The 27,147-nt window shown below is 39.7% G+C and overlaps 1 protein-coding gene across 4 annotated transcripts in view; it reads left to right on the top strand.

Moving 5' to 3' along the window:
- The window catches only part of Smad4 (SMAD family member 4), a 41,543-nt gene extending 14,719 nt beyond the window's left edge, over nt 1-26,824 (top strand). Inside the window, exons 4-11 of one of the 4 annotated variants that reach the window (XM_036204532.1) lie at nt 2,051-2,263; nt 6,276-6,395; nt 6,486-6,602; nt 7,973-8,023; nt 14,956-15,139; nt 15,967-16,135; nt 23,636-23,756; nt 25,078-26,824. In XM_036204532.1, coding sequence (XP_036060425.1) covers nt 2,051-2,263; nt 6,276-6,395; nt 6,486-6,602; nt 7,973-8,023; nt 14,956-15,139; nt 15,967-16,135; nt 23,636-23,756; nt 25,078-25,289 — 1,187 coding nt within the window. In that variant the 3' untranslated portion in view covers nt 25,290-26,824. Of the gene's footprint in view, nt 1-2,050; nt 2,264-6,275; nt 6,396-6,485; nt 6,603-7,972; nt 8,024-14,955; nt 15,140-15,966; nt 16,140-17,244; nt 17,255-23,617; nt 23,757-25,077 lie in introns of those variants that run through there. The other 3 variants (XM_036204531.1, XM_036204533.1, XM_036204534.1) reach the window with 3 other exon arrangements.
- Nucleotides 26,825-27,147: the final 323 nt, after the last annotated feature.

The following is a 27,147-nucleotide window of genomic DNA, read 5'->3' as shown; positions in this document are numbered from 1 at the left end:
AGTTTCACAAATATCGACATTTTCATGTTTCAAAAGTAAAAAAAGAGGCTGTATACAGAAGCTTGAACAAATATGGAATAATATTTCTTGTGCAATATTATTTTAAAGTGTGTCGCATTTTTCCTTACTGATTTTGTTAATAGTTCAAAGATGTGTTTGATTAAATAAAATTAACCTGTGAGCAGGAGGCTCAGTCAGCAAGTAGCTGACAGGAAGTGGTAAGGAGGAATCAGGTGTAGCAAGGGTTTTTTAAGTGGGGGCTGAGAGAAGGACACTGGGTTTTTTGGAAGACACCAGCAAAGAGAGAAGGTTAGTTACTTGCTATTCAGCCTCTCTGAGAGAGCAGAATTCCACTTGGACCTTTGAATTGTGAGTTCTTTAGAGGGATAGAGGTCTAGATAAAGTTTCCCTTAGTAGTTTTGAAAGAGACGGTGCCTGTGAGAACAGAATCCCCTGTGGCCCTTGCAGCCAAATGCTGCTGGTAGCAGGAGAGTTGCAGTCTCTGATTAGGACAGTTGTTGCTTAGGGGCAGCCACTGTAAATAGGAGAATCAGTTAACGACAATTTCTACTGTTAGAAATCACAATTTAGTTAAAAAAAAAAAAAAAAAAAAAGAAACGGGGTAAGGAAAGTGACACACTAAGTTTTCAATTGAAGAGAATGTCTTTGTGGCCTTTAGAGTAGTTACCTAAAAGTATTAATTCATAAAAGTAAAGGATGGTTTTATTAAAAATAGAAAGCAGGCCGGGTGGTGATTTTAATCCCAGCACTCGAGAGGCAGAGCCAGGCGGATCTCTGTGAGTTTGAGGCCAGCCTGGGCTACAGAGTGAGTTCCAGGAAAGGCGCAAAGCTACACAGAGAAACCCTGTCTCAAGGAACCCCCCCCCCAAAAAAAAAAAGCAGAACCCAAAACAGGGGGTCAAGACTACATGAGAAAGTTCTAAACAGTTCTAAACAGAGAACTGGCAGGAATATAGTTCAGTTTCATTTAAAAAAATAGAGCAGATCAAATTGACCTTAAGTTTATTAAAGATACTACTTTACATGACCTAGACTCTAGATTTGTTCCTTATACTGTGAAAGATTTCAATTGTTGAGTGTTCTCATCCAACATTTTTATGTAGATTGGGATTCCAAAAGGAAAATTTTAGTTTGAAGACTTGTGATCTTCCTGGCCTGCCTCCTGCACGCTGAATTACAGACAGACACCCTACATTTGGGTTCAATTTGACTTTTTTTTTTTTTTTTTTTTCCCGAGACAGGGTTTCTCTGTAGCTTTGGAGGCTGTACTGGAACTCTCTTTGTTTTGTTTGTTTGTTTTTTAAAGATTTATTTATTTATTATGTACACAGAAGAGGGCATCAGATCTCATTACAGATGGTTGTGAGCCACCATGTGGGTGCTGGGAATTGAACTCAGGACCTCTGGAAGAGCAGTCAGTGCTCTTAACCCCTGAGCCATCTCTCCAGCCCCTGGAACACTCTTTGTAGACCAGGCTGGTCTTGAACTCACAGAGATCCACCTGCCTCTGCCTCCCCAGTGCTGGGATTACAGGCGTGCGCCACCACCGCCCAGCTCAATTTGACTTTTTAAAGGGACATTTCAGGACAGCAGTTTCAAATAATAAGTTAATAATTCCAGGTCTTGGCACTGAGTACCTTTCAGATCCCCCTTCTATCTCCACATTGTGAAGTTCAGAAAGGCAGAGCTAAGTGTTCGTTCTCAGTTTGCCTTGAGGAGTAAGTGGTCTTCACAACTGAGTGAACATTTTGCTAGGCATTTGGTTTTTACCTGTGCAGATGATTACGTATTTCTGGGTTTGTCAGAAACTGAAGAATCTCTCTTCAAATTTCAGTGAGTTGAATTGATTAAAAAAGCTCTCAAGTAGCTATAGCTAATAAAATGTATGCTTTTCTATATGAAAAATTTCTGAATTTAAATTATTGTTGATTTTAGATGCTGTCATATTATTTGTATATAGTTTTTGTGGAAATGGAAGAGTATAAAATATATAAATGTGTTTTTTTTTTTTTTTTTTTTTAATGCATAGCTCCACCAAGTATGTTAGTGAAGGATGAATATGTTCATGACTTTGAAGGGCAGCCATCCTTGCCCACTGAAGGACATTCAATTCAGACCATCCAACATCCACCAAGTAATCGTGCGTCAACGGAGACATACAGTGCCCCAGCTCTGTTAGCTCCATCTGAGTCTAATGCTACCAGTACCACCAACTTCCCCAACATTCCTGTGGCTTCCACAAGTGAGTTATGCAGTCTGATGTAGTCGTAAGTTTTCCTAACCATTGAATATTTATGTGTAGTCACTTGGAGAAACCTCAAATAAGTAAAAATTTAAGCTGTTGTGGTCTTTCTGGTGCTGGGTATGGTATTGGGGCCAGATGCATACTAGGTGAACTCTCACTTGTGAGCCATACCACTCAGCCCATAGGTAAATATGTTAAATTGGTGTTTGAGTTCATTCTGGAGAAAATGGTGTTTGTAATTTCTTTAAAGTTTCTAATGTTGATAGGCAGTCAAATGTTATGACTCTGATTATAATCTTAAATTGAAGTATGTTATTTACTGTTACATGCATAAGTAAGAAGATTCCTGTATTTTTCAGATAGATTTTAAAGAAATATTTAAGTAGTTAACAAGTAATTTTTTAAATTATCATATGTGTGAGTGTGTAATTGTGTAATTATATATGTGCGTATATGTGTGTGTGCACATGTGGGCACGGTATGTTTATTGAGGTCAGAGGACAACTTTGTGGAGTCTTTTCTCTCCTTCCATCTTTACATGGGTTCTAGGTATCAAACTCAGGACACTTTCCCTATTGAGTAAGCCATCTCACTGGCCCAGCACACAGCCTTGAACCAAGATGTTTATAAAAGTCTGTGCAATCAAAACCTTCCCTTTTTTATTTTTGGTTTTTCAAGACAGGGTTTCTCCATGTAGTTTTGGTGCCTGAATCTCACTCTAGACCAGGCTGGCTTTGAACTCACAGAGATCCGCCTGGCTCTGCCTCCCGAGTGCTGCTGGGATTTAAGGTGTGTGCCACCACTGCTTTGTGAAACCTTTCTTTTATAGTAGTCTTCTTAATTTCCTATTGTGACTACTAGGAAAAGGGGCTTTTAAACAGACTTTTAATATTTATTTAAAATATTAATAACTTTAAATATTATTGCCCCAGGTAGGCATCAAGTATTTTAACCAGTTTCAATATAAAGCTAACACATCTTTGAAAAGGATTCTTGTGGTAGAGACTTTTCTACCATGTCATAGGATGTTCTCAGTCAGTGTTCTGTTCTGTGTTCTTCCCTCTTTTCCTATCTCTGTTTCTGGATCATATCAATGGAAACTAGGACCTCTCCTGTGCCAGGTGAACCCTGGACCACTGAGCTGCATCCCCAGCCCAGGCTCAGCTGTTCTGGGAGCCTAATAAAGACAGTGTGATCGGGTGTTGTTTGTATTGCATTGTTCAAAAGTTGACAGCTTCCTGCTTTGCAAAGTAGAGTAATTTCTTTGTTTAATTAAAACAAAACAAAAATGAGTGTGTGTGTGTGTGTGTGTGTGTGTGTGTGAGAGAGAGAGAGAGAGAGAGAGAGAGAGAGAGAGAGAGAGAGAGAGAGAAAGAGAGAGACAGGGTGTGTGCTGTGGTATAATGTAGAAGTCAGGACAGCCGCTGTTGGTCCTTTTTGTCCAGCTTGTTGGTCAGTCTGATTGTTTGCAGCTGCGTAGGCCGGGCTGGCTGGCTGGTGGGCTTGGGACTCTTGTCTCTACCTCCATCTCATGGGAGGAGTTACAGGTTCACACTGTTGTGTCTGTCAAGCTTTATGTGGGTTCAGGGGATAGAATTGAGCTCTGCATGTTTGCAGGGCAAGTTGAGACATCTTCCTAGCCCCTAATTATTATTCTTATTTTTAAATTTAAATGTTACAAAGCATGTGAATATTATTAATTCATTTGATTACTAAGAGCATTGTTTTTAAACCTATATTGTCAAGAGATTGTTGACTGACATAGATTGATATTTACTACCTAACAATGTAGTTAGTATCTGTTAGTATCAGTTTAGACTCAACATTGAAATTTGGGATAAATAGGAGATTTATGTCTGAAATTTTTTTGCTTCCACCCCTGACCCTTCCTCTGGTGCTGGGTATCCAAGCCAGTATGTTACCCATGATAGGCAAGCACTTTACCACTGAAATATGTGCCTGGCCCCTGTAATTGTTTTCAGAATTTCTCATTAGTCCATTTTACCACTTGAAAGGAGTCTTTTTCAGTGCTCATAATCTTAGCACAGATAATTTGTGCACATTTGACATAGATGTGTATGTATATAGCTTTTGGGGGTGGGGATTGAGACAAGATTTCACTCCATAGGCCAGGCTGGCTTTGGACCTGATTTCCTTGTTTGAGCCTCTGAAATGTTGTGATTACATGTGTGCAGCATGACACCTAGCTTGCATCTCTGGCTTCCCGTCTTTTTATTTGCTCCTTTGGAGTACGGTTGACAGAAATAATGGAGTTGGAAAATAAAATAGATACTCCACTTAGGTGTAGATTACTGCTGGGCCCAGGCATGCATTTTGGTTTTAAATTCTCTGGAGAGTAAGCTTTGTTCAATGATTTCCTAAGTGACTTCATTTTGACTTTTTCATCCCCTCCCTGTAGGAAGAGTGTGCTTGAAGGCCAGAAAAAGATGTGAATGAAATATATCCAATTCTGTCTTAATACTTTTAAAGTATATTTTTATAATTGAAATATAAATACTGTAGATTTTAGAACTTGCGGTGAAATTTTTCCTTATTTCTAAAAAGATATAATGATAGAGTTAAAGGAAAGAAAACAAATTAGATTAAAATAGAGGAATGGGAAGGCTATTTTACATGAACTGGTTTTACATTGTTAACATCTTAGACACTTGAGTCTGTGGTGGTAATTCTCAGTGTGATGAGTGTAGTGGTTTTGCAGGTCCTAGTTTTAAAGAATTGTGCTATGTAGAGAGGAGAAATGTTCTTTGTTTTTGTTTTTGTTGAGACAAGAGTCTTATAGCCCAGCCGGCCTTGAGTTTCTCTTGCTTAGGCTTCTCACTGCTCGGATTGTAGCCATACCACTATGCCTGGCAAATTCCTTCTCTTGTTAGATTGTGGTGAGTTTCAGTTTCTTCATCTGATTGTACTCCATTTATGAGAAAAGAGAAACAGTGTCATTGACAAATTACAGCAAATGGGATAAACATGACCTAATGCTTGCTGTAAGAAATAGCCTTTTACCATTTACAAAGTAAAACCTACAAATGGCAGATAATAAAACATAATGGAATATATTTTGAGCAGGATAGGAGCCAAATGAAACTTTTTTGGGGGGAGGCATATATTACAGAGGGAACAACTGAACTGATTTAATGCAAATCTAGGCATATAGTGATATTCTTGACATGATTTTGATTTTTTTAAAAAGGACAAAGTTTCAAAATTGATAAACAGTTTCTTGTTTTACTAAATGCTGGTTTGGTTGGCAGGGAAGGTTGTTGTTTTACATGAACTTTCTCGCCATCTTATTCCATTGAAAACACTTGCCTCCTGTGTTTGTTGTTGTTAACCGCCATTGTCCTGTGTCACCAGCACCAGTGCCATGGTAATTAACGTTCTGTTGTCAACAGTTTCTTGCCTGGCTTTGGAGATCCAAACCAGGAAAGTCCACAGTGGTCTGGGTAAAGTGCCTGGGGGTCGAACTGGTACTTCTAAAGCTGTTGTGAAGCCTAGACCTGTAGAGTGTGTCTTAGCATTTGAAGAGGTCTGTGAAGAAATCAGCCACTAATGTTAGGAAACATTTTTTTTTTTCAATTTCATTTCATGTGCGTTGGTGTTTACCTGTATGTATGTATGTATGTATGTATGTATGCATGCCTGTCTGTGTGAGGGCATCAGATTCCCTGAAACCGGAGTACAGATGGTTGTGAGCCGCCACGGGGGTGCTGGCAATCAAACCCGGGTCCTCTGGAAGAGCAGCAGTGCTCTTAACCACTGAGCTACCTCTCCAGCTCCAGGAAAACATTTCTTAAGAAAAGGGCATTTTGGATAATTACTTTTATAAATGCTTTTAGCTTTTTTATTTGATAGGCAAATAAATGGGTGAGTTCCATTTTTGGCCCACCTTTATACTTGTGGATTACCAGACATAATTAGACCATCATTTTTGTATAAAAGCCTAAAATTGCATCTGTGCGTGTGCCATGTTAATGTCTTCTTGTTTCTCTAGGTCAGCCGGCCAGTATTCTGGCAGGCAGCCATAGTGAAGGACTGTTGCAGATAGCTTCAGGGCCTCAGCCAGGACAGCAGCAGAATGGATTTACTGGTCAGCCAGCTACTTACCATCATAGTATGTACATGCTTTTCAAGTCTTGAGTAGTTGAGAAAAACAGGCAGCCTTTACACAAGCAAATTAACGCATATGGGCCTTAATTTTTAGACAGCACTACCACCTGGACTGCAAGTAGGACCGCACCATACACACCTAACCTGCCTCACCACCAAAACGGCCATCTCCAGCACCACCCGCCTGTGCCGCCCCATCCTGGACATTACTGTAAGCGCTCGTTTTCATTGTGAGCAGGCCTTTTCTTTGCTAGCTAGGACTTTGATTTCTGTTCTCATAAGAAATGGTTCGTATCTTTTCTTCATCTTACAACTTAATTTCATTAAATAATTAGTGCTTCTTACTTTTTGAGTACTTTTTTGTAAACAGTTCCTTTCAATAGTTATCACACCTGTGTTCTGCACTGATGTTCACTAAGTACATTCATTTCTCTGTTGCTGATGGTTCATCAACACCACATTGATTTCCATCCCTTTGTTTGCTTTATATGTGTTTTTAGGTTTTGTGTGTTATCCACCCACAGTCGACTGAAGCCCTTGAGTACTATGATCTCAAGGTTACCCTCACCATAGAATCAGCGCAATAGATACTATAAATACTTAGGAGTTGAATCTGTTAATACTCCATAAAGGTGTGATTGGGAAGGGTACCCTACAGACAGTCCAGTTTCAGATAGAATAGGAACATTGTTCATTTGATTTTAAAATCATGAGTATAGGGATGAAGAAAAACAATCAGAAATACATATTTTCCATGAATACAAAATTCCTTTTCCTCTCATTTTAAGATTAATAGTACCAAAGATACTGGAAAAGTACAAAAGACATAAATAATAAAACTACTTAAAATCTTGAGTAGCCCAGACATACTCACCCCTAGTAGTATTTCCTTCCAGTCATATAAATGGGTGTGTGTGTGTGTGTGTGTGTGTGATAGGTATATGTGGGGGAGGGCCATGCTGTATGCATAGTGTTATGTACCGTTACATGACTATCTTTCCAAGTGTCCAGAGAATGGGATTTCTAATGGCTACGTGGACCAGTGTGTAGGGTATTGGGTTTGCTCTATGATCACTGGTCACTTATTTAAACTTACTAAGCCTCAAGGGTTGTAATTTTATCTGCTCATAACGACATTATAAGAAGTGAATGTGGTAATTTTGTGAGGGGTTTAGCACAGTGTGTTAACACATAAGCTTTCAATTATGATAGTTATTGGTCCATTATATAAATGTCCCTCATTTAATAAATATAAGCACTTATTTTTAGAAAAGATTGGCAATTTAAGTCATTATACATTGCATTATAAGTTATACTAATATGTTACGTGAATAATTAATTTATAATTTGTATTAAGTATTGCATGTATAACTTTGTAAATTGATAAATAGCATTTGTCACATAACACTTAAAAGTTAGCTATTAGTTTCAGGAAATAAGCTTTTAAATTCTTGGACATGGCATAAACTTGATCTAAACGAGTCTTAAGGCTTATGATATTTATATTTGAAGTTTATTAAAAGTTTTGGTGCTGGAAAACTTTTAATAAGTAAAATGGGATTTTTATTATATTTTCTTTAGGGCCAGTTCACAATGAGCTTGCATTCCAGCCTCCTATTTCCAATCATCCTGGTAAGTATATTTCAATATTGATTCCTTGTATATAGATTTTTATTATGATAATTGGTACATGTATGCTTGTGGATTATATTTCAGGGTAACTGACTTAGACAATGCAGTATTCATTATAACTTAGTCAGCAGTTTCAGAGTAGCTGATAGTCACACATAGACTGTATTTAATTCATTTTTAACTGAAAGAAAAGTAAAAACTGTCTTAAAACTAGCAACAAGTACAGAATTGCCAGTTTTTAGCATTGACCACACACATGCAGCAGAATGAAACTAAGCTTTCAAACCTGTCACCTTTAAAAAGCCAAGGAAGGTGAGTGAGGGGGCTTAGTGGGCGAAAGTGCTTGCTGCCAAGTCTGATGAGACTGAGTTAGATCTCCAGGACTCATATGTTAGAAGAGACTGACTTCCACAAGTTGTTCTCTGAGTGTGTGTGTGTGTGTGTGTGTGTGAGTGAGAGAGAGAGAGAGAGAGAGAGAGCGAGCGAGAGAGAGAGCGAGCGCGAGCGCACTAGAGAGAGCTAAATTTAATTAAAAGGTCAGAGAAGAATTTTAAATAGATGCTAAGAACAAAAATAATTGTAAATAACTTTTATAAGAAAGGTGCAGATCTGCCTAACTGAAATTTAGAAAATACTGGGTTAAATTATAGAAGCAGGAAGACAGAAAATCTCTGAAAACTTGAGATGTCAGAGGACCCCGTAACATAAACAATAGGAATGTGAGATTTTCTAATTCTGACTTTATAACTGATTTTCTTCACTTCAGGTACACTTATCCAGATCTAGAGATAGTCAAGTCCTTTATGTAAGACCTTGTAGTATTTATTCTCATATGATTTACACATGCTTTTTTGTATGTTATTTGCAAACATGACATCATTTTCCATAAAAGATTTGAGCATCTACAGATTTTGGTGTCTGATGGCTCTTCTGGAACCACCGTTTGTGGACATAGGACAGCTCTGTTTGTTTTTCAATAAAGAGTTTAAAAATATAGCTATAGTCACCCTTAACTATAAGTGGAAGTATAACTTAGAGTTCTAGAGAGTTGTCTGAGTGGGGTTTTGTTACTTATGCTGATTTTAAGCTTTTCTCTACCTGCTTAAAAGAAATTGGATAGACGAACTTTGTGTACAGCTAGTCTCGTATTTTAGTTTAGAGAGTAACATAATTCCTAGATCAAGAGACAAAAAGACTTTATTGACACCAGAGTGCAGCACCAGTCTTAAGATGCTCAGTAGTGTAGATATAATTCTTAATGTTTTGCTGCAATACATTTCATATTTGGAAGCATTGTACCAAGATCTTAATTTATGTTTAGATAAATATATTGTAAGGGGGAAAAGCAGAGTTACAAGAATAAGAACTTTTGCTGACTGAGTCAGCATTCTTGAGAGTCAGTGCTGGTTTAAGTTCCTTTAGTGTTTTGTGTGGCTTAGTAGAGGTGGTCTGCAGTAATAAGGATGAGGGCCATGTTCTGAAGAAAGGCTTCTTAGCTGGGCAGTGGTGGCACACACCTTTAATCCCAGCACTTGGGAGGCAGAGGCAGGCAGATCTTTGAGTTTGAGCCCAGCCTGGGCTACTGAACAGAGTATGTAGTGGGAATAAACATGGCGGCTAACTGTCATCTGGACTTGATTTAGGTCAGCGGTTGCCCTTGGCCTCTTGATGGATTTGCTTCATACTTTTCTCAATAGAATGGATGATGAGGCTGAGTTGCCCCTGCTGTTTAGAGAATAGTATTGATTACATGAGCATGTATCTATAGCAGCCTGTATTGATATTGCTACCTGTCTTTAATAGAATACAGAAGTGGCTTAATTATCAGTGCATCCTAAAAGAGTTTTTTGTCCAGCTGGTTGCAGGAAAGGATTAGTTCTGCAATTTTACTTGTATTGGCATCAGTAGGTTAGAACTCAGGTCTTGTTTGATGATTGATATGTGAGGGCCCAGCTCACTATGGACAGTACCATCCTTGGTTTGGTGGTCCTGGGTACTATAAGAGGAGCAAGCCAGTTAGCAGTGTTCCTCTATGGGCTCTGCTTCAGTTCCTGACTTAAGTTCTGCCTTGCCTTCCCTCAGTGATGGATTGTGACTTGACACTTGTAGCATGAAATAAACCCTTTTTTCCTCAGGTTGTTTTTAGTTGTGTGAAGCACAATAGAAGAAACCCCAAGACAAAGAGATAAAGATAGTAGTTATCAGGAGGCAAGAAACATTTGAGACCATTTTGAGTTGTAGAATCATGCACCTTACTCTCCCCTCCTAAACGTAGTTTAAGCATACCAATGGCTGTGTCCTTGATACCTAATGGTAGCCATACTCAAAGTAACCACATACACATCTGCTTTCTTTATTGAACAAATAGAAAAGAAATCAGTTAAATATTATTCTCCCCTCTAGCTCTGGCTGTCCAGGAACGTAACTATTTAGATCAGGCTGGCCTCAAACTCACAGAGATTCACCTGCCTCTGACTGTGGAGTGCTAGGATCAGAGGTATGTGCTACCACTGTCCAACCTGCATATTAAAAAGGTCAGTTGCTCTATTTCTTCCTCACAGAGTTACACTTTTTTTATTTCATAAATTAAAGACAGTACTTTGGAGAGACACATTTTCTATTACAACTGAACAATATTTCTAAAACCTGTGCTTTACAGTACATGCTCCCTTTGCAAGCTAAGCTCTGTTTTGTTTTGTTTGGTTTTGTTTGGTTGGTTGTTTTGAGACAGGGTTTCTCCATGTAGTTTTGGTGCCTGTCCTAGATCTCGCTCTGTAGACGAGGCTGACCTCGAACTCACAGAGATCCTCCTGGCTCTGCCTCCTAGTGCTGGGATTAAAGGCGTGCGCCACCACCACCCGGCGCAAGCTAAGCTCTTACATTGTAAAATAAAATCAAGCCTCCAAATCAGGTAATTAATATATCCTTTTTTCTTTCTTTCTTTTTTTAGTCTTGTTTTTGGCTAATGTAATAAGTAGCCCATGGACTTCATGGAGTTGGTTTCACTAACTTAGGAGCAGAAACTCTTTAGATACCAGGTCTGTGCCCAGCCTTGGTGCCTTTCAGCTGGGCTGGCATTACAGAAGTGCTCTCCCAGCTCTAGGTTCGTGCTGGTTCCAAGAGGCTGCAGAGTTGTCGTTTATGTGTTATTTGGTCCTTGAGGTAAAATAGCAAAGACTATGCAGAAAAGCTTAAGGAATATTTTCCATTAGCTTTACATATTTTTAAAATAAAGCCTTTCCTCTGACTATTGAGAATGAAAAAAAGCTTTTCTTGTAGTAGATTGTAGCCCAACACTGTCAGGTTCTCTTTCACGTCAGTTCCCTTTGGCCTGTGTCTTCACAAATAAAGACTCCCTCCCTCCCTTCCGCCTTCAGAGGTCTTGATTTTCTATTGCTGGTCTGTGATGTAACCCAATACAGCTTCTTCGTTCTTAGCGTTTAGAACTCTTGTGACTGTCAGCAGGCCAGTGAGTGTCACCTGCGGAAGAGCTGCGCTCCCACAAGCACCGCTGCGCTCCAGTGTCTAGATCATTAGGCAGACGGGAACTTGCTGGCAGGGAAGTACTGAAAGGATTAGTGCATTGGCAGACATTGCATTTGATAATGATAAAAGTATATTTTTCTTAAACGTGAAGGCTCCAAACTGTTTCTTCTTTGAGTTGACTTGCTTATAATAAAGATTTAGCCTTCACTAGAAACTGGGAAGTACATTGTACTTGGAAGCACTACCCCCAGCATTATATTCATTTTGTAACCAAGTTTTCATTTTTATACTATCTACTCAAAGATCTTGTAAGTGGTATTAGTTTTGATTACTGTCAGAAAATTAGGTAATTTTTAAATTGTTTCAATTTTAGTTTCAGTCAGTACACCTCCTGCTTATTTGCTGTTCATAACATGATGTGATATCTTCACTAAAGATTTTTATTTATGGGGGCTGGGTGATGGCCAGCACTTGAGGGCAGTGGCTGCTTGCTCTTCCAAACAATCTGGTCTGGCTCCTAGGACTTATGTAGCAGTGCTCGACCATCTATAACTGTAATGCTAGGGAGTCTGGCGCTCTGCTTTGGCCTCTGCACACGTGATAAACATACATACATGCAGACATACTCATGAAATGCAAATAAATCTAGAAAAAAAAGATTTTTACTATAGAAAATAATTTAACAGCTGGATGGTGGTGGCACAAGCCTTTAATTCCAGCATAAAGAGGCAGAGGCAGCAAGCAGATCTCTGAGAAACCAAAAGAAAATTCACAAATATTTCAAAACTGGTGTTTATGCAATCATTTAGGTATATTTTTATGTTCTAAACAATTTGCAGTGAATTTATTGGATTGATGTTACAAAGTATTCTACAACTCCCCTCCCCCACCCCCCCCCCCCTTTTTTTTAAAGACACAATCTCTGTATACCCTAGGCTGGCCTGGAACTCACTGTGTAGTCCAGGCTGGCCTTATTTACATTCTTCCTATATTAGCGTCTTGAATCCTGGTGCCATGGGCATGGTTTTATATGCCTTATTAACTCCTCATTGGCAAGTGCTCTGTTGCTTGATGATTTTTGCCAAGCAGTTAGGTTCCTGTGTGTATTAGCTGCTTCTGTCATTGCCCTGACAAAATCCCTGAGAAAAGCACCTTGAGGAAGAAAGAGTTCCTTTTGGCTCCCAGTGAGAATCTAGCTCAGCAGTGCAGAGAAGTGGGCGACTGATCTCTCCTAACTCCTGCTGCCACTGTCTGTGAATTGAAGGTCATGTGGTTGTTGCCTGATTTCACATTTCCTGCTCCACTCTTTCCTGGGTAAGCTGTGAGCAGTAACCATGACACAGACTGAGTCTTCTCTTGTGAGACTCCATCCACCTAGCACAGTAACCCATTACTTTTAAGTTTGGTCTCACTAAAGTTTACAGAACACAGGCAGAATCCAGCCAGAGTCCACACAGGCTATAATAGTAAAGGCCTCAACCCAGTTTCAGATAGAGGCCCTGGCCTTCATGGTCTACATTTCTCTTAGCATTCTGCTTTTCCAAGAATGACCCTGTAAGCTCTACTTAGAGCATTCTAGGGCTTTTTTAGATCAAAGTTCCAAACTTCTACATTCCTCTTAGTTGCAGAGGTTAAGAACCACACAGACCAGTGTATTATCACAGCAGTGGCCCTGTTTCTTGGTACACTTGTTGCTGTGAGAAAATGTGTGATAGAAGAAAGGAAGGTTTGCTTTCACCCCTGGGATAGTGTTTGTCACAGTTAGGGTGTCACTGTGGCCGGAGGCTTAGGAGTGGCTCACATTGCATCTGCAGTCAGGAAGCAGAACCTGTGCTCCGCCCTCTTCCCTGTGTGCAGATGGCAGCCATTCACACTGAGGGTGGGCCTTCCTATCTTGGTTAGCCCAGACTAGAGACTGTCACAGGCATTCCCAGAGCTTTGTCTCTTGGGTGATTGTAGATCCTGTTGACAGTATTAACCATCTCAGTCCTGTAAAGTGTTTTGTTTCCCTTTTAAGTTTCAAGTGCCAGTACTTCATTTTTCCTGGGGGAACTTGAAATGTGGGCTGTTTTATTTTGTTGTTGTTGTTGTTTTTTATCATTCTAAGTATCATTCCAGATTGTTGAAAGTTTTGATTCAGATTTTATAGAATTTATAACATAGTGTGATGGAGATAAATCTGCAGACAAAACTCTTACTCCCTTCCTAATCTCTCAGAAGTTCTTCCTCGGGGGCCAATATAGGGCTTTCACTCAGGTCTTGAGTTTTCAGACAGAATGGTCCTCAGCTTTCTGGGCTGAAGCGGTCTTCCAGTCGCCTTCTGTTCCATAATGTTCTCCTCTACCCCAGCCCCACTCCATCTTCCTTCTCCTCCTCTTATTCTAATGGTCTGGGCAGTGTTGCTCATGACCTGTGTTCCATGTTCGTTCGTTTGCTCGTTTGCCTGTCCCATACCTGCCTGAGGTTACCTCTGCGAGGGACTATCAGTGGTTTTGTTTGCTGCTTTGCATATAGTACCAAAGAATTCCCTCCATGTTCTGTATAATCTGTTCAATAAATTATGGAGGGAAACCAGCAAATTACATATATGTGAGCTTTAATAATGCAAACAGAATCAGAAATAATTTAATGTCTTTGCAGTCCACGTCAAGTATTCTCTCCTCCCCACCCCCTCCCCTGCTAGTCATTTCAAATAATTGTTATTCAAATGTCACTAAAATGACTTCTAAAAATATGCCTTGCTGTATATGGGATGTATGTACACTAGGCAAATGACCTTTGATTTTTGAGAGACAGTTAAGAATTTCTGTGTAAAACAACTGCATAATTAATTGTTAAGTATAAGCAGGAATATGTTGACTGACTTAGGTACTGTTTGCTAATTAGGAATCTGTAAAAACATATCACAGACTATGTCTTAGGGTAAGTGTAATTTTAAAAATGAAAATTCAGAAAACAACAGATGTGCAATCAAATGAACTATCATGGTAGAACTGTTTAGAGTTCTTTCTTTCGTTCCTTTTTTTTTTTTCTTTCTTTCTGAGACAGGGTTTCACTGTGTACCCCTGCTGTCCTGAAACTCACTCAGTAGTCCAGGCTGGCCTCAGACTTACATAGAGATCCGCCTGCCTCTGCCTCCCAAGTGCTGGGATTAAAGGCGTGCGCCACCACTGCCCGGCTAGAGTCTGATTTCTTGTGTTCTTTAATTTCTCAGTTGATTTGGTCCTTGGAGTGTCAAGGTTTAAGTACTGGCTGCAAATAGATAGGAAATCACTATTTTTCGAGTGTTTCGAGTGTATTACGTTATTTTAGTCCAGTTCTTTTAATGTGTTTCAGTAACTCCTCATCCCTTCATCTTTGTCTAGGTTTGTTTCATGGGTGAAATTCCCTCCCTCCCTGATACCTTTGCTACATGGATGAGTGTTCTTTTCATTTATTTCCTATAGCTCCTGAGTATTGGTGTTCCATTGCTTACTTTGAAATGGATGTTCAGGTAGGAGAGACATTTAAGGTTCCCTCAAGCTGCCCTATTGTAACTGTGGATGGATACGTGGATCCTTCTGGAGGGGATCGCTTTTGCTTGGGTCAACTCTCCAATGTCCACAGGACAGAAGCTATTGAGAGAGCAAGGTATGTTTGAATAGTACATTATCTTTTCTTCAGGGTTATTACTTTCTATGTTATGAGTCTTAAATATAAAGCAGCAAAGGTCATCTGAAATATTCAGAACCTTTAAGCATCCCATTTTAATTGTAGGTATTTACTAAATATAAAATTGTAAAAAAACAAAAAAACCCCAGCAAGTTTGCTGTATTTTTATGATTTCTGTCTGTGCTAGCCCATTCAGTAACTATTAGCCACAAGTGACTTTTGAACATTTAAAATATTGTCCATGTGGTTGAATAGCTGGATTCTAAGTGCATTTTAAATAGCTGTGTGGTGTTGTTAGTGGCTCTTGATTTGGGCAGTGTAGCATATAAGCCTTGGTTTCCTTATAAAAAAAGGGAAATGATATGAGGCTGGAGAGATGGCTCAGTTAAAAAAGCATTTATTCTTCTAGAGGATTGGAGTCCAGTTCCCAGCACCCAGAACTGCCTGTAACTAGCTCGGAGGGATCGGATGCTGACTTCTGAGCTCCATGGATACCTCTCCCTAACACACACACACACACACACACACACACACAAATAACGATAAAATCTTTTTAAAAGCATTTACCTCATTGAGTTGTGATCATTAAATGAAATTTGTGTTGAGTGCTTCTGATATAGTAAGTACTGTATCTGTTTATATAGAGATTAATACATATAGATTTGTTATATACAAAAAGGAAATATAAAAGATGCCAACAATGGCTATCTTGTAGATACTGTATTAGATTTTTTGTTCTTGCTATGTACCTGAACTAAAACTTACTGTAACTAAGATGAAATGTAATTCTGTCTTTTCTTCCTAAGGTTGCACATAGGCAAAGGTGTGCAGTTGGAATGTAAAGGTGAAGGTGATGTTTGGGTCAGGTGCCTTAGTGACCATGCAGTCTTTGTGCAGAGTTACTACCTGGACCGAGAAGCTGGGCGAGCACCTGGCGACGCTGTTCATAAGATCTACCCAAGTGCATATATAAAGGTCAGTTGTACATATAGTTGGGTGTTTTAGACTTAAAACCCTCTTTGTTGCTTAAAGTCTGGAAATGGAGGGGAGAGGAGTGGAAACCTGTCTTATGTTGGTATGTTTGTTCAGAGGTGTTGAGACAGTATTGCAATGGGAGCATTCAGTAGGAGGAGGCAGGAGGATTGTGAGTTCAAGGCCATGCTGGGCTGTATACATGGCGAATTTTAGACCAGCCTTGGCTGCATAATGATACCCTGTCTCAACAAACAAAAGCCCCACTACAACAAAATATACATATGTTTGAGTATAAAACACATTCTAGAGAGGTGTTTATTATTGTAAGCAGCTGTCTAGTTTTGTGGTTGCTTTTATGTTCTAATGTTTTCAGATCTGTGACGTTGATTAGAATGATACATAGATTCCTGAAAACATTGAATGAAACCTCCAAATTTGGATTCTTCAACATGAAATTGATAAAAAAAATCAAGCTCTAGAACTTTATTTTAGCAGATGTTTAGGGGTTTATGGAAGACAATTCTAAAGTTAATAGTTTTTCAAGGGATGGAATCTTTTCTCTCAGTGCTAGGCACTTGCTCTATCACTGAGCTGTGTCCTCAACCCTTCATAAAATTGCAAATTAAGATGTCAAGAAGCTGGGGATAACTGTTACTGATTATGACATAGTCAACACATTTCAATTTTATTTTTAATATAGACTCTTTTGGGAAGACAGAAATAGGATCAATGAGCTTAAATATATTTTCAATTTTAGATTTTCAGTCCCCTGAGCACCTTTCTTATCAGCGGTCATACAGGGTAGAACCGAGTGTGAATCTCACTGCTTCCTTCTGAAGTGCTTCTTTCCATTTCATACCATTTCACTCACAGCTCAAAGAGTGCCTAGTGTCAGGGGTGATTTGGAGACAGTGTTTCACTGTGTAGCCCTGCCTGGCCTTGACATGTGGGAACCACCACCTGGCTCTCTTTGGGAAGCTTATAAACACACCAAGTACAGAGAAAATGATGACTCCTGGGTACTTGGCAACTGTGATGCTTTACCAGTCTTTGGCATGGGATCATTTTGCAACAGTTGCATCATTGTGTAGTTAGAAATACTCTATTAGAAATTTATTTGTATTTTATAACTTTTCTACAAGCAATTTTCATATTTTGACATTTGTATTACTCTTCATTTTTGTTTTGAGGCAGGGTTTCATGTAGCTCAGGCTGGCTTTAGACTTGTTAAGTAGCCAAGGTTGGTTTTGAACAGTTGGTCTTATTCCCTCTGCTCTGCCCTGGCCTGAGTCCTGGGATTACAAGTATAAGTCACTACGTCTAGTTTAATGGGATGCTGGGATCACACCAGGGTCTGTCTGATCTGTTAGTGGCATTGGATTTATATGACTTTGTGCTTCCTTGTTTGGGTGGCAAATTGGTTTGGAAAGAATCACTATTGTTTTTAGGGTTTTTTTTTTTTTTTTTTTTTTTGGTCTTGGTTTGGGTTTCTAGTGCTGTGACACCATGACCATGGCAACACTTACAAAGGAAAACATTTAGTTGGGCGGCTTACAGTTCAGAGGTTCCGTCCATTGTCATCATGGTGGGAAACATGGTGGCATGCAGGCAGACGTGGTGCTGGAGAAGGAGCTGAGAGTTCTGCATCTTGATCTGCAGGCAGCAGAAGGGGTCTCTGTTGATATGAAGTATCGCTTGATCATAGGAGACCTTAAAACCCCACAGTGACACACTTCCTCTAACAAAGGCACACCTCCTAATAGTGCCACTCCCTATGAGCCTATAGGGGCCAGTTACATTCAACCACTATATTTCCTGTCATTACTTTTCCCTATGGGGCAATTTTGCCTGCCACTGGAATCCACAGTTTAGAACCAAATTTTATAAATAGGAGGTAGGGAGACTTTGTCTTTGGGATAACTAATTGGGTTCCTGTCTCCAGGTATGTATGCATAGGATTGAGTCCCTTTGACTTCATTTCTTTGATACTTCTTCTGTGGGCAATGTTTGCCTTCTAGGGGCGCACTGAACTGAGTGTTGTCAGTACTCACTCCGTTGGCAGATACCTGGTTGTAGCCCTGAGAGTCTGGCTCCTGTCCTTTGCAGACTGCAGACAGTTGGACCCTGTCTCTCACCCTCTTTAGTCTTGGCAGTCATGGTTTTATCTTCAGTCTCAGCTGTCTGCTGTGAGGTCCTGCCTGCCTGCCTGCCTTACTAGGTTATTGGTTGATAGTTTGGTTCTTTGGGCTAGTCTGAATCATTCATTCAACAATTGTGTTTACATTTTGTTAAGTCATTTTAATATTTCACTATAGTGAACAGATTTTTATGGAAATCACATATTTTTGCAATGGACTATAGATAATAACTTGTGGGACAGAAGTTTTTGACATATTTGACATTAAAACAACCACCTACTTTTTCCTATTAGCTGTCTTAAGATTTAAACTCATTTATTATTATTATTGTTATTGTTGTTGTTGTTGTTATTGTTATTATTATTATTATTATTATTATTATTATTATTATTACATTTTGAGACCGTGTCTCACTATGTAGCTCTGGCTGTCCTGGAACTCTCTCTATAGACCAGTCTGGCCTCAAACTAGAGAGATCCACCTGCTTCTGCCTCCTGAGTGCTAGGATTAAAGGTGTATGCCACCATGCCTGGCACGAATTTTTTTAACAACTCTTACATGCTCTTCAGAATAATTGTATTAGGCAGGTATGAGTAAATCTTACACTGACTTTGCTGATCGTTTGGCAGCAGTGAAAATGGATATATTCAAGTTCCTGTTGTCCAGGTAGATTCTCACCAGGGGTGATGTTTGTAGACAGAATTGTATGCAAATAATGTGAGCGCTGGAAGAAGTACCCACACACTGGAAAATACACTTCTCTGTTGAATTAAAACAAGGTAAACACATTTATTAGTGTTCTTGGTTTTTTGAGATAGCGTTTCATGGGTCCCATGGTGGCCTTGAACTCCTGACCTTCCTGCTTCTACATTGTGGTAACTGGGATACAGGTATGCTCTACTGCACCTGGCTTTTAAAATTTAAATGACGCAAGTGAATTTTTTCCCTTTTTTTTTCTTTATGTGGCCTTGTTCTTTTACTTTATAAAGAGGAGGATGGTTTTTATTTTTTATTTCATTTTATATGTGTGTATGAGTGCCTGCATGTATGTATGTGTGTGTGTATATATATGCATGCACTGCATGTGTGCCTGGTGTCTGCAGAGGTCAGAAGAGGGCATGAGATAAACATGGAACTAGAGTTCCAGGTGGTTGTGATGTGCCATGGGGGTGTTCTGTAACAGCAGTGCGTACTCTTAGCATGGAGCAGTCTGTCTGGTCACCTCACTTTTACCTCCAGAAGTAAGGTCTGTTTTATTTTGTGTTTTAGTCCAGGGAATTGTGGTTTTCAGCAGCTTTATTGGGATAAATGTAATCCATATGTCATACAAATCATCCATTTTAAGTATTCAGTTCAGTAATTTTTAGTATATTCACAGAATTACACAGTTAATCAAACCATTTAAAAAATATTCTAGAGGGCTGGAGGGATGGCTCAGAGGTTAAGAGCACCGACTGCTCTTCCAGAGGTCCTGAGTTCAATTCCCAGTACCCACATGGTGGTTCACAACCATCTGTAATGAGATCTGGCGCCTTCTTCTGTATACATAATAAAAAAATAAATCTTAAAAAAAAAATTAAAAAGCCAGGTGGTGGTGGCACACGCCTTTTAAAAAAAATTCTAGAAAGAAGAGCCTTTTAGGATATATTAATTATACATAGTAATATATTTAACTGTGACATTGTCATACATATAGGTGGTCTATTTTCATCTTTTTATATATGATTTACTGTTTCATTAATATTGATTTACAGAAGCATAGGTGGCCACACCATTGAAGAAAATATCTCAACAAGCACTAACTGTATAAAACTGAGGCCCCATGAGTCCCTCTCTCTCCTCCATGACAGGGTATTGATGGGCCTAATCATGTGTAGATCTTGTGCAGGTGGTCATAGCTCCTGAGTTGGAGAGTGTATCAGCCATGTCAGTGCTCAAAAGTTAGCATTCCACATCACTTTCCCCCTCTTTTCCTAGCTCTTGCATTGTTCCCTGAACACTGGAGAAGGTAATACAGATTTCCTACTTATGAATAGTGTCCAGTAGTCACTTAGTTCTCGGCACTTTGATCAGTTTTGTGTCTGTGGTTACCACTGATTGCTGCAAAATTTTTCTGAATGAAGTTGATGGCAACACTAATGTGAGAGCATAAATGGAGGTATTTAGAAGGTAATTTGATGAACATATTATGTCCATTTAGCAAAACAGCAGTAGTTTCCACACTAGGGCCTCTGACCAAGCTTCTAGGTTTTGGTCAGGTTTATAGTACGCGACATGAGTTTCCCCTGTGGAGCTTGTCTCAAACATAATGATAAAGTGGTTGGTTACTTCCAGACAGACTTGCTACTGTGCTCAGAGTAACAGTGTTGATGACAGTTCTCTAGTTGCCTGCCAGGCATCTTCTAACACTGGGAGAGCTTCTAGTCCAGTTTCTGCTTGATTTATCTGTTCCTCGACCAAGGCATGTGCTGTCTCTAGGATAGGTCTTACATCTAAGAACTGCCAAATTTTAAAGTAACTTTTACTTTTGGAAGATCTTTGTGCTGGCTAGTTTTATGTCAGCATGATACAAGCTAGAGTCAGCTTTTCAATTGAAGGAGTCTCAGCTGAGAAAATGCCTCCATAAGATCTGGTTTCAGGCAAGCCTGTAGGACATTTTCTTAATTAGTGATTGATGGGAGTTGGGGGGCATTATGGGTGGTACCATCCCTGGGCTGGGTTCTCTAAGAAAGCAGGCTGAGCAAGCCATGAGGAGCAAGCCAGTAAGTGGCACCCTTCCATGGCCTCTGTATCAGCTCCTGTCTCCAGATCCTGCCCTGCTTGAGTTCCTGTACTCACTGTTTTTGATAATGAACTATTATATGGAACTCTGAGTAGAATAAACCCTTTCCTTTCAAGTTGCTTTGGTCATGGTCTTTCATCACAGCAACAGTAACCCTAACTAGGACAGTCTGCTGGACCATTCTACAAAAAGCCATTTTACAAAAATAGATTCCCACTAGAGTGTGTGAAGGTTCCAATTTATCTTTTTCATCAGCACTAGTGGGTATGAAGTGGAATCCCCTTGGCAGTTTTAGTAGTATTTCTGATACTGAATCAGGTTTGTTTTTGAACATGTACATATTGGGGCAAAGAAGCAGGAGATGCTTTTAAAACTAGAAGCTTTGCCAGGTGGTAGTGGTGCACGCCTATAATCCCAGCACTCGGGAGGCAGAGGCAGGTGGATCTCTGTGAGTTCAAGGCCAGCCTGGGCTACAGAGCTATTCCAGGACAGGCTCCAAAGCTACAGAGAAACCTTGTCTCGAAAAACAAAAACAAAACAAAACAAAGAAAAATAAACAACAAAAAAAACCCCCTAGAAACTGTTTATGTGGAACTAGGTTGAAAAGTGTTTGAACCCATTAAGTTTAATTTACCCCCAACATCTGCATATTTTTAAATTACATTTCTTTATTTTTATATGTATCAGTGTTTTGCCAGCATATGTACGTGTGCCGCACGTATGCCTAGTACTTGTAGAGGTCAGAAGAGGGTGTCGAGTCTCCTGGAAATGGGATTACAGATGGTTGGAAGCTACCATGTGGGGGCTGGGAATCACACCTTGGTCCTCAGCAAGAATAACAGGTGTTCTTAAGCACTGCACCATTTTCTAACTCCATATTATGATCTCTATCTTTAGGTTAGGTAACTTAGTAAATGCTTTTTGCAGTCCTAATACTCAGGTGTTGTACATACTACACCACTATGTGTTTCTCCTTTCAGGCTGATGTTAATTCAAGCTGATGCAGAATTATAATTGAGCCTTAGGAAAAAATTCAAATTTTGGCTTTTATTTGAAAGATAGTATGCTGAAGATGTTATACTCACGTGTATTATGTAATGAGTTTGTAGTAAACTTGCATAAGAGTAACTACAGAAAACATAGTCATAAATAAATGAAAGCATAATTAAGTTGTTCATTAGCATAAGAGTGATTGGTCAGAAAATGTTTTTGAATCTATGCTGAAAAGAGTATTTACAACCTTTGGTTCCTTTGAATTGCTTCTATCAACAATTTAGATGATTCGGAATGGAAGTTGGTACCATTTCAATGGTTGCACTTATTTTACCATTCACTAAGAAAGATCTGCTGTGTGCATAGACAACCATTTCCTGTGAGAAGTCAGTAAGCAACACAGGCCTTAATGTTATATAGCTTGACTGAAGATTTTTTTTCCCAGTTTTAGTATTGTATGATCTATGGGAAAATGTTTGCTGAGGTATCTCGTGCATCATACTTATTTATCTTCAGATTCAAGTCATCAGTTTTCATTTTGGGTTCCTTAACATATGCATTCAGTTGTTTATGTGATATTTAACAACATAATTCTACTGTCCCCATATGTGAAGATTATTTGGTTGATTTTAATGATTCGTGGTGGGCAGGGGGGAGTGTTGAACATTTTTTAAAGCCTGTGTTTAGATAATAAGATTACATATGGGCTAGGCATGGTGGTATACATACACCTTTAGTCCAGCACTTGGGAGGCAGAGGCTAGATCTCTGAATTCCTGGCCAGTATGGTCTACATAGTAAGTTCCAGGCTAGTCAGGACTACATAGTGAGACCTCCCCTCAAGAACCCCCCCCCCCCAAAGAATTGTATATTTTATATTTGATTAGTGGTGGGTTTTTAAAAAGCAATTGTATATAGATAATGTAAAACACAAAACTATGAAATTCATATAAGGTATAAGGATTAAACCTAGCTAACTTTAGATAGACATCAAAGGCTTGATTTGTGAAAGCAGTTGGTAATTTGGATTTCATTAAAACTAGTTTATAGGGTAGGGATTGGAGAAGTAGCTCGCTTGGCAGAGCACTGTCTCCACAGGCCTCAGGATCCCAGTGCCTGCATGCATGTCTGCGTGAGGGTGCCAGATCTTGGAGTTACAGACAGGTGTTAGCTGTCATGTGGGTGCTGGGAATTGAACCCGGGTCCTCCAGAAGAGCAGTCGGTGCTCTTAACCACTGAGCCATCTCTCCAGCCCTAAAAACTTCTTTTGAAAAATTATTTTATGTGTCTGGGTACTTTGCCTTCATGTATGTCTATGTGCCACACGAGCATTTGGAGCCCTTGGAGGCTAGAAGGGGGTATCAGATCCTCTGGACTGGAGCTGTCATGTGGGTGCTGAGGATCAAACCTGAGTACTTTGGAAAAGTCCTGACATTTAAAAGCTTCGTCATTAGCTCACTTCCTGTGAGAGGCCAGAGGAACTGAGTTGTTGGTGTGGGCATGTTAGCTGTTGAGGAGGGCTGTCTTTGGTGGTGGACTCACGTGTTAAACCACACTCTGCTTTATAAAGGTTTTTGATCTGCGGCAGTGTCACCGGCAGATGCAGCAGCAGGCGGCCACTGCACAAGCTGCAGCTGCTGCCCAGGCCGCAGCCGTGGCGGGAAACATCCCTGGTCCTGGGTCCGTAGGTGGCATAGCTCCAGCAATCAGTGAGTAGAGTTTTGGTTTTTCTGTTCAAAGTGTAATGGCTTTTAATCTTGACTTTAAGTGATAATAGAAATTAATTTTTTTACTGGGTTATAACATTTACATTGTGCAAACCTTTCTTCTGTAGTAGTTTCACTGTGCCTGGGATAGGATCCTGTTTGCATTAGGTGATAAAGAGGGTTGTCATACTTTGGTACCCTCTTGGCTGATGCTTAGTATAGTTACTGCCTCACCAGCCAAAGGGTTAAATCACTGAGTGCTTGGCTTTGTGCTGATGGGAACAGCTAGTGCAGGCTCAGAACTGGACACCTCCATTTAGAAACGGTATGCTGAACACAGACCTAAGTGAGGGTGGCATTGTCTAGCTTGTGGAGTCTTTAATTTTAGGGTAAAGTTGAACTGTGCCAGGTTTCACACTGATGGGGAATTTTTTACTACAGAGTTAAACTCCTGACTATAGACTTTTAGGATGGAAACACGTGGCACCCATTGTCCATGTCTGAAGGCATAACTAGTGATTCATTCAGCCCCTGTTCTTAACTTCTTCAGTGTGGTAAGCAAGTCACACTGGCTAAGGAAACTGCAATGGTCCTGCAGGCTTCGCCACAGCACATTGCAGAGTCCCCCCCGTTAGGTTCATGGTAATGCTGATAAATGTGGACTGACTATATGACTGTATGTTGTGACTGGAAAATTAGATACAGAGTCTGCTGTGACTTATGTTCAGGAGTTTACAATTTAAGATTATATAAGACATAATCACTAATTCAATTAAAAAAGATTGGGGATCTAAATATTTGCTGGTTTTAATGTTACAGACAGACATAGCTCTGTTAAGAATCCAGACTAGTATTGAATTCCTTATTTTTATCTATTCCCCCCTTGTGTATTATCTTAAAACTGAGGGACAGACACAAGTCAACTGAGAGGTCGCAGAGGGGCCAGGTCCATGACTGATTATCAGTCTTATCTCACTCTGGTGTGGCAGTTTAGACACTGAGGTTCTTAGAACCATGACTTGTCCTGACTTTGACAAAAGAAGTTGATTCTTCCTCCTCTATCCCTACTTCTAAAGAGGAAAATGGGTGAAATATTGGTGGATTGTGGGAATTTACTTGGTTTCTGGTAGTTAAAATACATATGTGGAATGTAAATTGTCTTAACCAAGTTTTCAGTCTCCGTTGTTAAGGTTTAGATCTGCAGTGACTTTTGACACTGACAGAGAAGTTGTATGCTGAGAAAAACACGTAAAGAAGGCAGAGTGTCGGGAGGATGGGAAGAGGTGACCCTGCTTCCTGACACCCTCCACACTTCTTCTGCTAGGTCTGTCTGCTGCTGCCGGCATCGGTGTGGATGACCTCCGTCGCTTGTGCATACTCAGGATGAGCTTTGTAAAAGGCTGGGGCCCGGATTACCCAAGACAGAGCATCAAGGAAACACCATGCTGGATCGAGATTCACCTCCATCGAGCTCTCCAGCTCCTTGACGAAGTGCTTCACACCATGCCCATTGCAGACCCGCAACCTTTAGACTGAGAGTTCTCGCCATGGATGGATGCCCTGACCATTTTCAGGACGGTGGACTATGAAATATAATCCTGTTTATAATCTGAAGACCTAGTGCATTTTTGTTCTGCTCTGTCTTTTCATAAAGGGTTGAAAGATGTGTTTGCTGCCTTGCTCTTAGCAGACAGAAACTGAATTAAAACTTTTTTTCTATTTTAGAACTTTTCAGGCATGGCTCAGAGCTTGAAGATCAGGAAGAACCAATTCTTACTAAATCTTCACTGGTTGTTATGTATGAAGGAGTCATTCCAGTGCTGGGAACTCAGCCCTTTAATGTGCGAGCTGCTGACATGCAGGACACTGGTGTGTTCTTCTGCAGAGTACATTCAGTGTTGCTGATTTTAAGGCTGAGAAATTCTCAAAGGAAGCTCACCTGTTACTTAGTGAGCATGTTATTGTTGAACACACTGTGTTCAAGTGCTGTGTGGGTGAGTCAGTTTTACCGAAAGCAACTTCACTCTGTTTTGAAAACCTTTTATCCAGAATGTTTTTTGCAAGTTAAGCAGTGAAGGTGAATTAAATTCATACTGTCTTACAGACTTCAGGGTTTTTTCCCCCAAGACAAAACACTAATCTGTGTGCATAGTGACAATTCCTTACAATTACCAGTCAAAGAAATGCCATTTAAGATTACATTTGTTTTAGCCCTAATGGATGACCATTATCAGGATGTGTACTTTTGCCCTGTTAAACAGTAGATGAATTCTTCTATATTTCTAGGCATACGGTGGGTTATGAAAGAGCCTAGGGGATTTCTTGCCCTTCCTTCACAGGGAGAAGGTTTTGTATTTATAAGACACTAAAAGCAGTGTTGCTCTGCTGAGGCCTCACTGTTCTGCAAGGTGGCAGTGCTTCACGAAAATAATGACTATTTTGGAAACTGCTAAATTCTATGTTAAATACTGTGCAGAATAATGGAAACAATGCAGTTCGTAATAGGTAGTTTGGATATTTTTGTACTTGATTTGATGTGTGACTTTTTTTCATATACTGTTTAAATCATGTATGTTTTGACATTGTTTAAAATTCAGTTTTTGTATCTTGGGGCAAGACTGCAAACTTTTTTATACCTTTTGGTTATTCTAAGCCCTTGGTTTGACATCATCGATCAGTCAGCAGTGACTTTGTATAGAGACTGAAATAGAAAAGTTGCAAATGCGTTGACTGTACCACAGACACAACATGTATACTTTTACCTAGTTAGTAGCGTAAATAAAACCGAGTCTCAATATACAAAGTTGAATTCTAGGTTTTGTTTTTAAAATGATTTCCTTTTGCACTTTTGAGTCCAATCTCAGTGGCAAGACACCTTCTACTAAATGACAGGCAACAGCCAGTTGGATTGTACAGCTCTGGTTCCCTCACACTCTACCAGGACTTTCCCATGTACATTGTGTATCATGTGTAGAGTTGGTTATTTTTTGACCTTTTATTTTACTGTAGCAAGAAATAGACCTGGGATGAATAGTGTGAATAAAATCAAGATCATCGTCGAGATGCTTTTATTCTTTGCTCTGAGAGTTTTCTGTGAATTTTACAGTGCATAGGCATCTGAGCTCTGGAAACATGTGCATAGCAGTTTGTGTGTGTGTGTGTGTGTGTGTGTGTGTGTGTGTGTGTGTGTGTGTACAGTAATTCTAGGCTCCAGAAACCACTGAAGGCTGCTGTGACCGAAGTGGAAAGCTCAGTCCAACTTACACACCTTGATTTTTAAAAAGCTTCCTGACCAGTTCATTTCTACTCTTAAGTACTTATAAATACTTTTGTTACCTAATTATTATCTGTAGAAGTTTAAGGTAATTTTTTAAAAAAAATGTTGTGTTGGCAG

This window comes from Onychomys torridus, chromosome 13 (assembly GCF_903995425.1).
Source record: "Onychomys torridus chromosome 13, mOncTor1.1, whole genome shotgun sequence".
Classification (NCBI taxonomy): Eukaryota; Metazoa; Chordata; class Mammalia; order Rodentia; family Cricetidae; genus Onychomys; species Onychomys torridus.
This window is presented reverse-complemented; position numbering and strand designations above follow the sequence as displayed.